Source organism: Magnolia sinica, chromosome 15 (assembly GCF_029962835.1).
Source record: "Magnolia sinica isolate HGM2019 chromosome 15, MsV1, whole genome shotgun sequence".
NCBI lineage: Eukaryota > Viridiplantae > Streptophyta > Magnoliopsida > Magnoliales > Magnoliaceae > Magnolia > Magnolia sinica.
In genome coordinates this window covers 1841006-1854424 of record NC_080587.1, presented here as the reverse complement: position 1 = coordinate 1854424, position 13419 = coordinate 1841006, and the positions used below count along the sequence as shown (strand labels likewise).

At 39.7% G+C, this 13419-nt stretch overlaps 1 protein-coding gene across 1 annotated transcript; it reads left to right on the top strand.

Annotated features, from left to right (window-relative positions):
• The first annotated feature begins 883 nt into the window (after nucleotides 1-883).
• LOC131228060 (E3 ubiquitin-protein ligase RHA2A-like) lies at nucleotides 884-1441 on the top strand. Its single transcript, XM_058223890.1, has one exon. The coding sequence runs from the start codon at nucleotides 884-886 to the stop codon at nucleotides 1439-1441; it is 558 nt and encodes a 185-aa protein (XP_058079873.1).
• The last annotated feature ends 11978 nt before the right edge of the window (nucleotides 1442-13419 follow it).

Genomic DNA, 13419 nt, shown 5'->3' with positions numbered 1-13419 from the left:
CCTGATATTTGGATCTACTTAATTTTTGTTCATATGCCCTAAAATGAACTGGAAAAAAGGATGTACTGCATTGATACACAATAAATACATCAATGTAGGTGAGGCCACACCTCGTTGGGTCCCTACTTTGGGTACCTTGCATGCACAATAAGAAACCCGACTCAATCTTTACTTGTCCGAGGATCATATAATCCGTCTTGCGTTCAACCCATGACGTGAATATCTCCATATCGATCTTCGAAAATTTCGACCCACCTTTTGGGAAGCGGATTGGCTGGTGTACCTCACACCAGCTATATAGCTGCTGTATTGACGCTTTGATATTGAGGTGTGTGTTATATCCAAACCGTCCATCCATTTGGCGAGCTTGTCTTAAGGCTTGAGACGAAAAATAAGACAGATCTAACCATCAGGTTGACCACACTGCAAAAAGCAGTGAGGGATTGAATGTCTACCATTGAAACCCTTTTTTGTGTAACAAAAGTTTTGGATCACTATAAAATTTGTTTTATCTCTTCATTCAGGTATTTTTGACTTCATGAACATGATGGATGGAAAATAAACATTATGGAGGCCCTACGAATTGTTTAACGGTGAAAATATTATCTCGTCTGCTATTGTGGTGTGGTCCAGATGATCTTTGGATATGATTCGTTTTTTGGATAATACTCTAAATTGATCTCTAAAAATATATGAACGGTGTAGATATAATAAATACATCATTGTGGGGCTATGTAACTTTGATCTCTTTTGAACCGTTTGTACAACTCGGAGTTCGTGGAGCGTCAGTGCTCGTCTTCGCAAGACAAGTACCTACAGCAGCTATATAGCTGGTGTGAGGTACACCAGCCAATCCGCTTCCCACCTTTTGATTCTTCAAGCAATGGAAATCCCAGCACTCTCAATTTCCCAACTTCTCTTTCCCCTTCTCTTCATTTTCCTTAGCATTTTAGTCCTCTCCCCGAAATTCGCCCACCAATCCGCATCGTTCATTTTCCGTCTCCTGGCAACGGCCCACTTCACGTGGCGATCTGATTCGCCGTTTCATGGGCCCCAGTTCGAACCATCTGATCAGGAGATGCCTGCGGTCGGTGACCAGATTGTGCCAGCAACTGATGAAGAACTCAACGTGGTCCACTTCAGGGCCTGTGGGCCGGAGTCTGATGAACAAGAAGAATGTGTTGTATGTCTAAATAAGATTGAAGAAGGAGAAGAGATTAGAGAGCTGAGATGTGAGCATCTCTTCCATCGAGCTTGCTTGGATCAATGGATCGGATATCGTCATGGGACGTGTCCCATTTGCCGTGGGTCCCTCCCTTTGAAAATTGTGGCGAGGATGGGTGGCAGCAACGAAGAAGACATCGAAGATCTCATGTCTCAGTATTCTTCCTTTCTTGGTTTCAATCTTCATAGTGTATATAACTCATTGCCGCCGCTGTAGCCGTAGGTAGCCATCAATGATTTTGTTGTAACTGAAATATTATTGTCGTCATGATTGCATAATTACCGTTGTAGTTTTGTTTAAGGGTGTGTTTGGTTGCATCAAATTTCGTGAAATTTGGACTGAATAAGATTGCTAAATCATGAAATATCATTATATCTGAAGCAACCAAACGTGCCCTAGACAATGGGATGGTGGTTATACAGAATAGGTTGCAATACCATGTATCCAATTATCTTGGATTTTTATTTTTTATTTTTAAATCCAAAGAAAGGTGGGAGCTCCCCTGAAGCGGGAATTGATTAGGCTAGGCTCCGGGTAACAGATTATCGGGTGAGGCATGCACCGTGGGGCCACTTCATGGTTTTGTTGATGTTTTAAATTTCTCAATAACACAGTTTGTTGATGCCACTGACTGACTATTTGATTCCATCAAGTAGACGTAGATGCCATCAACATGTGCTCGATGCCAACAAAAAAATCTGAAAAATCCATTTTTGTTATTGGAATGTTTTGGTATTGTTACTTGATGTCATCGAAGGTCCCATTGATCATGCACAGAACTGTGTAAGTGCGAGATTTGGTTCATATTTTGTTTATGATATTTTATATATTGGGTGTAATTGGAATTTGGGAGGAGAGACAATGTTTTAGGGCTTTCTAATTCATTCCTAAGAGTTCAAGAGCATAGCTAGGGTTTGTAGAGTAGATTCAAGGCTTGTTCAGTAAAAATCTATCTCTTGTAATTGTTATATTAGCCTAATGCAGAAATCCCAGAGATCTGGCTGTGCATAGGATATAGAGATCTGAGGTTTAGATGACTTACTTAACTGAGATGCCATAGAAGAAGTAGAATACTAGAAAACTAATACTAAGATCTTCCTCTCCTTTTGTAGAACAATAGATGGGACTTAAGCCTCTACCGTGTGATGTAGGATCGGAGACCCAACTCTCTTATATATAGGTTCTGTGAGGATGAGAGTTTGAATCCCATCACAACTCTCTCCCACAGCTCCACACTTGCTTATCCCAGTCAAACACAAACAGCCCTGCGTATCAGGTTATAGCACTCCACCCATTACGCATTCTTTCGCAGATACTCTGCGTAAATCACAATGAAGTGAGGTCCACTGATTTAACCGATCATATAGTCCAACTATCAGGTCAATTTAGACCATTGATCAATAAGGCTCACCTTATAGAGTTCTTACATTCTCCCACTTGGGCCACATTGAGCAACGTTAATGATTAACATGTAAAAATACTTTTGAAAACAAGTTTTGATTTTAAGAAAACATCTAAATAGTTAACCAATGAAATTGTTGGACAATATATGTAATGCTATTCAATCTGGTCCATTAAGACTACTAGTATCGAATCGCGGTAGTCGTCACAACTTTTAATTTAGGCGAAGTGAGGCTAAGCACAATCGCAAGTACTTTCAATCTTAATGACATATATCAGTAACTAGGAAATGTGGTATAAGGATTACACACTTAGTGTAATAATGTATGCCTATCCTTAAGAGGTCTTGAAGCTTTCAAACGTCTCCAATGAGACATAAGTTTAGTTCTTCTTACGCGAATTTAGATTACGCATACTAAGTGAGAAGCAGAAATAAAACTTTATTTCAAAATCATCAAATTGTATAAAATGAGATCTCTAAATGTCTGTGAAAAACAAAGTACGCTCAAGCTCCCACTAACTAAAAACATTTGTGGGATCAATGACTCCCTTGGATGTCACATGCTCCTGAAATAACGTGATAGGGAGCTCTTTAGTGAGCGGATTTGCAATCATCTGCTTAGTGCCGATGAACTCCATAAACACCTGATGATTCTGAACTATTTCTTTTACAACAAGATATTTGATGTCGATATGCCTCGACCATGATGAATGTTTATTATTGCTAGAGAAGGAAATAACAGCTGAATTATTGTAAAATATTCTCAATGGTTTCAGGATATACTCCAGTACTCACAAACTTGAGAAGAAACTTTGTAACCATAATGCCTGATTAGATACCTTGTAACAGGCAATAAATTCAGCTTCCGTGGTGGACGAGGCTATGGTAGACTATTTCACGCTTTTCCAAGACACAACTCCTCCAACCATCGTGAAGATATATCCTGAGGTTGACTTCTTAGTGTCAACGTAGCCAGCGAAGTCTGCGTCTGAATATCCAATCAACTCCAATCGATCAGATCTTCTGTATATGAGTCTGAAGTCCTTCGTTCTTTGTAGGTATTGTAGCACTTTCTTTGTAGCTATCCAATGTTGTATTCCTTGATTAAATAGGTATCTCCCCAACACTCCAGTGAATATGCGGTTGCCTACAAACTTGAGCATACATGATGCTCCATACTACTGATGCTTAAGGGAATTCTTTCATTCGATTCTTCTACAAATCATTCTTTGGACACTGGAATAAGCCAAATTTGTCGCCCTTCACAATGGGCAACTATCCGGAAGCACAGTTTTACATGTCATACCTTTCGAGTACTCTAGTAATATAGTCCCTCTGTGACAGGCTGAGCAGTCCATGTGATCTGTCATGGCGAATTTCAATGTCAATCACATAAGAGGCGTCACAAAGATCTTTCATTTTAAATCTTTGAAATAAGAATTTCTTGGTGTCGCTCAACATCCTGATATCACTGCTAGCCAACAGAATGTCATCAATATACAAAATCATCATAATGAACTCACTCTCACCAATTTTAATATAGATACATTCATCTACAGTATTTTCTACAAAACCATACGAGAAAATTACTTCATGAAACTTTAGGTACCACTGATGCGATGTCTGTTTCAACCCATAGATGGATTTCTTTAGTTTACAAATCAAATGTTCTGAGCTATTGGCTATAAAGCCTTCGGATGTAACATTATACATTCTCATTTAGATCTCTATTGAGAAATGCTGTCTTTACATCCATCTGATGTAACTCTAAGTCCATATGAACTACCAGAGCCATTATAATCCTAAATAAGTCTTTCTTAGATACTGGTGAAAAAGTCTCCTTAAAGTCAATGCTCTCACGTTGGTTAAAACCCTTGCCAACAAGTCTAGCTTTATATCTTTTGACATTACCCTTAGAGTCCCGCTTGGTTTTAAATATCCATTTACAACCAATCGGCCTTATTCCAGCAGGTAATTCAACAAGATCTCATACTTTATTATCCCTCATGGATTTTAACTCATCTTTCATGACATTAATCCAACAAGAAGGATCAACACTTTTTTAACTTGTGTAAATGATTCAGCATCCTCTCCATCTCTATGTCAAAGTCGTGCTCTTATAAGTTTACGATGTAATCATCTCGATTTACATGTCTTCTCTCTCTTTCGGATCTTCTTAATAGTTCAGCCTCTTGGGTGTGGTTCTTATTTTCCTCACAAATGGGTTGTATTTGAGGTTCATTGTGGTATTTTACAATGATTGCAGGGTTGTCTACAACATTTGTATCCACATGATCTTTAGTGACTGTGACTGGAGTCATAGTCATTTCTTCCTCAAATACAAAGTTTCTAATATTCGTGCTCCTACTGTTTTCAGTGTCCTCAATGAATCTGGCATTCCCAGTCTCAACAATCCTGATAGAGTGGGAATGACAGTAAAATCGATATCCCTTTGATTTCGATAGCTCTTTGATCTTTCTTGATATCCTATGAAGAAACAACTTACGGTTATAGGATCAAGTTTCTTTTCATGCGGGTTATAAATTTTGGCCTCAGCAGGACAACCCCAAATATGTAAATATTGGAGACTTGGTTTTCTCCCATTCCACAACTCAAAATGGGTGTTGCTTACTGCTTTGCTGGGGACCCTGTTAAGAATATGAACTGCGATTTTGATTGCATCACCCCAAAGGGATTCTGACAATGTCGAATTGTTAATTATGCTTTGCACCATATCCATAAGGGTGCGATTACGCCTTTCAGCCACACCATTCTGCTTTGGAGTATCAGATATAGTGTACTGGGCGATAATGTGTTGAGGGTCAAATATTGCATATTAGACCCCAGTTATTACCTGCTTTTACGAACATGATACTGTTTAATGCCTTATTTTAACCGTGTTTGTGTAACAAGGTGAATTTATGAGTGTGGATTTGATGCTCTGAAGTCACCAAGGCAAGGGATGGACCCCAGGGGACCGAGATTGAAGAAAATTACAAGCTAGAGATTCGAGAAAACCAGGCCACACATGTTTAAATGGGCATTGAAATCGTCCAACATGCAAGATCATAGGGTTCTAGCCATCTGTTCGGCTCAAAATTTTATATATGGCCTAAGGACCATAAATTAACCATATACATCAAATTTCAGACATTGGATCCTTGTGGAATTGGCCCAACGGACATATCAGCTCATAAATCTTCAATTTGGGCCCCACCTGATATCTGGATATAGTTCAAATTTGGTCTCAACCCCTTAAATAGGGTGAAAAAATGGATGGACGAAGCGGATTTTTCACACGCATCACAGTGGACCCCACGTGCGACGTGCGTGTACACAGCACGTCCGCATGCGAGCCGCACTGGACTGGGAATCCTGGTCAAAGTCAGTTGACCCAACTCCTTCCGCACTAGCAACAGCGGACGGACATGGTTCCGCTGGGTTTGAGTAGTGGGGCCCACCCATCATCTAAATGGATGATCCGAGCCGTCCATATGTTCCAAGGGGGGTCCACGCCCCAGCTAAGGTCACCTTTTAGCCCCATGCACGTGTACACGCATATATTAATGGAAAACGCAGGATGAACGGTGAGTTGATTTTATATGGTGGACCACACCAAAATCCAATAAAAACCACTCCTTCTCGACTGGTTTTTCTCCACGAATTCAATGGATGGAGTGATTTTTTCCACTGATACCAATCATGAGCCCACCAAGCACTCCAGCGCAATTTCAACGGATGTAACATGCGTTACGAACGTCCGGATGATCTAGGCCATTCTGTGTCCATGGCCAGGATTGGTCCAATGATCTTGGTCGTCCAAACTGATCCCAGGGGACGTCTGACCACCACCAAGTAGTCAGAATGATTCAGATCCCGACAACTGATCAGTCATCATCATTAACAGCAGACCACACGCAGTTCTTCCGCTATCGCTGCGCATGCAACGTGCGTACGAGTGCACACCGACTCCAACCGACCAAGCCTCTTGTTGGCTATATAAAGAAGAGAGAGGGCAACGTGGGGAGGTTATCTTTTGATCCCTTAGACGTGTGGATCCGGGCAGCCGTGGAGGCATCAAGGACGTGAGGAGGAGAGAGAGAATAAGACGTGGAGTGCAGCCGACTGAGTTTTCTTCTTTCTTATTCCTTTCTTTTATATTTTCTAAGAGATAGCCTGACCATGTCTATGATCGGCTAAACCTCTTAGCTAGGGCTAAGAGGTGAAGCTTGTAGCGTGATTGGGATGTTTGCTTGGTTTTGATTCATATTTTGTTGAACTCTTTTGGATTCTAGTTTAATTATGAAAGTATACTTTTAGTTTTTAATGGTTTGTTGTGACTTAAATTACAATGGATCTGCGATAGCTTTAAGTATGTTTCTTCCTGACTTCGAGTCCCATCTTCATCCAATTGGAAGAGATTTGTCAGATCTCTGAACTTCTCATAGATCTAATCATCAATAGATAAGAGTGGTGAAGATCTGGAAGTGATCCTATCACCTAACCATGCCCAGGAGACTATGGCAAACAACAACAATTTACAAAACCCACAACCAATCATAAGAGAATTGTGAAAGTTAAGAAGGATTCCGTCACCCTACCATGCCCATGGGACGATGGTGAACAACAAGTCTTACTAATTTCACAAAACTAACCTCTCCCTCATCATTTAAATCATGTGTATCATGTGAGTGAAGTGTGTCACTATCATCATATATATTTGAAAGACACCCACGTCTCTTGATCATTCCTTTGGACCATCATCGAGATCGACTCTTTGGAAAATTGAACCATATGCTCATTAACATAATTTAACTTTTCATTCAAAATTCCAGAGTTCTTTAAAAACGAGTTAGGATCACTTTTGTCGCATTGTATTTCTGGATTGGATTATGGTTGGGATGAACGAGCTTCCTCTATCTTATCGAGGCGCGAATTAGGCGCTTCCAACGTTTTTCTAATTTCCGCAAGACAAGTCATATTACACTGAAATGAATCCTCTTGGATCGTTTCTAGTTGGATTTCAAAGGTAGGGTATCCAAGAGAATAATCATTATAACATGTTGTTGGTTCATTGTCCCAATTTTGATGTTTCCACTGGTTATAGTCATATGGATCATAAGTGGGAGAATACGATCGTTGATAATAGTCCTCACCCCCATAATTATGGTCGCGTAAGGACTTATTAACCGATGGAGTATAGTATTCCAAGTTGTTCTCGATGATGGTTTGAGAAAAATCTCGAGATATAGGTCGAATTCCATAAGAATCATTAAACGTTCCTCCCCAATATCTCTTATCTATCTCAACATAATGACGTACCCACTCTTCCATGGTGAAACCATATCTCTAGTCTACTCCTAAAAGAAAATAAAATAAAAATCCTACAGCAGTATGGAAAGTAAAATGAGGAGAAGTTAGAAGGAAGTTAGCAGGTTGGAGTGCCTATGTTAAGATCCTGTAAGAGAAAACAAAAGAAATTAGTTTATAAAGTTATAAATTTCCTATAAACCTAAAGATAGAAAGTAAGTTCTAAAAACAAAAGAAAACCTAAAATTAGAAAGTTTCTAAAAATCAAATAAAACCCTAAACCTAAAAACAGAAAAAGTAAAAAAAAAAAAAGATAGAGGTTACCACTTTAGAGAGTCTAACTCAGAATCCTACAAAACAAGAAAGTTAGGTTAGTTTCTAAAAATGAGAAGAATATATAAGAACCTAATCCTAAAGTTAGAGAATCATAATCTTAACCTAATTCTAAAACTAGTTAATTTCTGAAAAGCGTAACCGTTAGTCCCTAGCAACGGCGCCAAAAACTTGTTCACACCCCAAGTATAGGGTTGTGATGTAGTAATAAACTCGGTCAGACCGAGGTCGAATCCACGGGGACTGAACCTTGTACGTACTCTGAAAAATAACCAGAACTAGAACTAGAACGTGAGGAAAGCGATCTCATCCCAAGTGTGCACTGCACGGAATTAGACGATGATGCGTATTGGGATGACAATCATGAATGTTTAGCCCAAATTCCTCTGAAATCAATCTCAAGTATGGTTCATATCAGTGACCAAGAAGTACACGAAGTGATCGGTCATAAGGATCTACTCCACTCATCTAACATGCCTGATTTAAATGTGGAGGATGAGCCCCTTACAACCGACCATTCTAACTCTTATAAGATATGTTTGGACCACTCCCCTGAATTGAATGATGATATGATTCGGGAGAGGGACGAATTGCTCGATAAGACTCTGGAATTTGAAACCACCCAGTTGAGGTCATCATCTGAACTGTACACGTTTGACGATTCAATGCCTCGACTGAGTAGTTTCAATGAACAAAGCATTCACATTAATGCTTCCCCTAATGATTTTTAATCTGTCTATGCAAGGCAAGAGCAAGAAAGCATGTGTCCATCCACTTTTAGAGACGATGAAATCCTTAGACAGATCATCACAGGCTTCAACATGGAAAACGCGTCACTCTCAGCTGAATTTCTCATCTCTTTGGATAATTACTTGGCACACTTTGCAGATTCAAATGATCCCATGATAAAAGAAATAGTTGATGCCTTGTAAAATAATACCTCGATGGTTGTCACGGACCGAGGGAACCCTTACTCTAAAAACCTTCCCTCCATAAATCTTGAACGCTTACCATTAAAGGAGGAGCTGAGAATTGAACCGAAGTCTGGAACTTCGGAATGTGTTGAGACTATATCACTTCTTGAAAATTTTTCTGAATTTTATTTACCTGTAGTCTCTGATTCACCATGAGAAACTAACTTTGAAACTTTTTCTGACACAGGTGAATCATATATACTTTAGATACCTCAGGCGAATCAACGGTAAATCTTTGCTGAGGTACATAAGTTTCTCTGGACATTCATGCTTCAGGGCATCCAAGCCTATTACAAAAAAAGCTTTTGGATAATTTTGTTGATGAACCTACTGAGAAATTTATCACGATACTGGCCAGAAGAGAAACCATGCGGCATGATTGAGTAGCTTTTTCCCTATTTTCATAGGACTAGGATAGTTTGCTTGATGTCGTTATGTTAGTTTGCTTTTTAAGTTGCTTTAGGATGGTTTTCTTTTGTTAGATTAACTCTTGTGCCAAGCCGCCTTCATGCTGAAATCTCTTTGGGAAAAAGCCGCTTAACTTCGTCTAGGTATTATCTTTCCATCACTTCTCTTTTACTTTCGTTGTCCCATGTGCATTGCATGCTTATTCTTTTACATTGATGACAATGTAGATTTCAGGTTGTGGATGGGAGATTAAGTTAACTAATCAGTGCTTTCTTAGTCTTTAGCAAAAATTTTGAAAAAATTTTAATTTTTTTTTTAGAAATTCTTGTGAATTCGAAATAATTTTGACGGTTATCCTTGATTTAGAATTATAAGATACATAATGTTAGTGATTTATGACTCTTGGATTCAGTTATCTATTAAATGTCACAGTTAAGTTTGAATTATTAATCCATGATTAGAAGTTGTAAACATTGATTGAGTCATGATTTCATATGTCACATCTCGCTTACACATTAAGGTTTCAGTTCGATATTGAAGGGTTAACTTGGTGATCACTAAGCATGAAAGGAACCAGCCTGGAAAATTTGTCCATCATGATCAATAGACAAAAAAAAAAGAAGCATTGAAAAAAAAGAGATAAATACCCAGCTAAAAAACAGTTCTCGTCTGGAAGGGTTGGGCGAATGGTCTTCACCATGGGTTTGCTCCCTATAGGTGAGGATTCAATTCCCCTCCTTGGCTTTACCTTTAAAAGGTTGACATAGTGTGAAAGTCATCGATGGAAAAATCAAAAGCTGAAAGGATGAAAAAAAGAACTGTAAGGCAAGTTTTGGTTGTCCTGAATACCCTTTTTATTATCAATGTTATTATGAAATTGACGATTGGATCTCTTAATGATGATAAGCCAAGATTATACTATACACTCATAGAACTCAATGTTTAGAATTGTTTTATTTGAAGGATTAATACTTTGAACTTGATTATGAAGTTTACAGTGCGCTTGAGTCCAAGAGAAAGTAATACCCAACATTCATGAATCTTAGAATTCTAGTATTTAGATTGTTTTTAAAAAATCACTCGAGTTTATAGAAATTGCCATGTAATTCTCAACTTATTTTTCGCATACTTTGCTCGGGACTAGCAAAATACTGGTTGGGTGTTGTGTTAAGGGTCAAATATTGTATATTAGACCCTAGTTATTACCTGCTTTTATGAACATGATACTGTTTAATGCCTTATTTTAACCGTATTTGTGTTGCAAGGTGAATTTACGAGTGTGGACTGAAAAAGAGTACTAAAAGCGTGGATTTGACGCTATGAAGTCACCAAGGCAAGGAAAGGACCCCAGGGGACCGAGATCAAAGAAATTATATGCTAGAGATCCGAGAAAACCAGGCCACACACGTTTAAATGACCTAAAAATCGTCCAACATGCAAGATCACAGGGTTCCAACCATCCGTTCGGCTCAAAACTTCATATATGGCCTACGGACCATAAATTAACTATACACATAACATTTAAGCCATTGGATCCTTGTAGAAGTGGCCCAACAGACAGATCAACCCATAAATCCTCAATTTGAGGCCCACCTGATATCTGGATATAGTTCAAATTTGGTCTTAACCCCTTAAATAGGGTGGAAAAACGGATGGACAGAGCGGATTTTTCACATGCATCATAGTGGACCCCACATGCATGTACACAGCATGTCCGCACGCGAGCTGCATCGGACCGGGGATCCCGGTCAAAGTCGGCTGACCCAACTCCTTCCGCACCCGCAATAGTGGACGGACGTGGTTCCGCTGGGTTTGAGTAGTGGGGCCCACCCATCATCCAAATGGATGATCTGAGCCGTCCATATATTCCAAGGGGGGTCCACGCCCCTCGCCAAGGTCACCTTTTGGCCCCATGCATGTGTACACACGTAGATTGATGGAAAATGTAGGATGAACGGCGAGTTGATTTTATACAGTGGACTGCACCAAAACCCAATAAAAACCACTCCTCGACTGGTTTTTCTCCACGAATTCAATGAACAAAGTGGATTTTTCCGCCGATACCGATCATGGGCCCACCGAGCACTCTAGCGCAATTCCAACGCATCCAACGTGTGTTACGGACGTCTGGATGATCTAGGCCATTTTGTGTCCATGGCCAGGATTAGTCTAATGATCTTGGCCGTCCAAACTAATCCCAGGGGATGTCTGACCGCCACTAAGGAGTCTGAATGATTCAGATCCCGACAACTGATCAGTCATCAGCATCAACAGCAGACCACACGCAGTTCTTCCGCTGTCGCTGCGCATGCAACGTACGTACGAGTGCACGCCGACTCCAGCAGACCTGGTCTCTTGCTGGCTATATAAAGAAGAGAGAGGGCAACATGGGGAGGCTATCTTTTGATCCCTTGGACGTATGGATCCGGGCAGCCGTGGAGGTATCAAGAACGTGAGGAGGAGAGAGAGAGAATAGGACGTGGAGTGCAACCGACTGAGTTTTCTTCTTTCTTCTTCCTTAATCTTTCTAATTTCTTTTATATTTTCTAAGAGATTGCCTAACCATGTCTATGATTGGCTAGACCTCTTAGCTAGGGCTAAGAAGTGAAGCTTGTAGTGTGATTGGGATGTTTGCTTGGTTTTGATTCATGTTTTGTTGAACTTTTTTGGATTCTAGTTTAATTATGAAGGTATACTTTTAGTTTTTATTGGTTTGCTGTGACTTAAATTACAATAGATCTGCGATAGCTTTAAGTATGTTCCTTCCATTATTGAGATTGTGAAATTAGTAAGACTTGTTGTTCACCATCGTCTCATGGACATGGTAGGGTGACGGAATCCTTCTTAACTGTCACAATTCTCTTATGATTGGTTGTGGGTTTGGTAAATTGCCGTTGTTTGCCATAGTCTCATGGGCATGGTTAGGTGATGGGATCACTTCCAAATCTTCACCACTCTTATCTATTGATGATTAGATCCATGAGAAGATCAGAGATCTGACAAATCTCTTCCAACTGAATGAAGATGGGACTCGAAGTCCAGTTGAGTTCACAATTCTCTTATGATGGTTAGTACACACCTATGTCAGTACACACACTCCATTCTAGCCACCCCCGCTAGGGATCGATACCAAGACCTCAAGTGTTGAAACGAGGTATCTCCACTTAGTCTGCCAATTGAGCTATGGATCTGGGTGTGAATCCCTAGTTTCCTACCTTTAATTTCTACAAAATTTAGTTTCCTATTTCACCATTATTTCCCCATATTCACTTGATTTTGATTTCATTTTATTCTAGTTCTAGTTCTGGTTATTTTTCAGATTACGTACAAGGTTCAGTCCCTGTGGATTCGACACTACCAAAAAATAGAGCAAAGCCGACGGATGTGTGGCTGTTTCAGCTACGGCTTTTAGCCATCGGTAAAACCAAGGGCTAAAATTTGTAACCGAAACACAAGAATCTGTAGCTAAAATGTCGATTTTTAAGGGTGGACGTTCAATTGCTACTATTTTCCTGTGGTGTTGTTCGCTCGAGATTTATTTCGAGCTAATTTTTTGGTATCAACCTTAAAAGATTGTTTACAGATGGATTTATGGTTTGGATTAAACAAAAACATCATGGTGGGGCCCATAGAGCCCTACCAAATCTAAAACTCAAGCTACCGTTTTCATTTGTATGGTGAAAACGTGTTAGTTTTGCATTTTATGTTAAATAGTGGTGACTCGTTCATAGAAAATGTGGGTTTGATATATGGCTATCCAGACCATC

Coding starts and splice junctions, on each gene's coding strand:
- LOC131228060 (XM_058223890.1), top strand. CDS start 884: ATGGAAATCCCAGCACTCTCAATTTCCCAACTTCTCTTTCCCCTTCTC.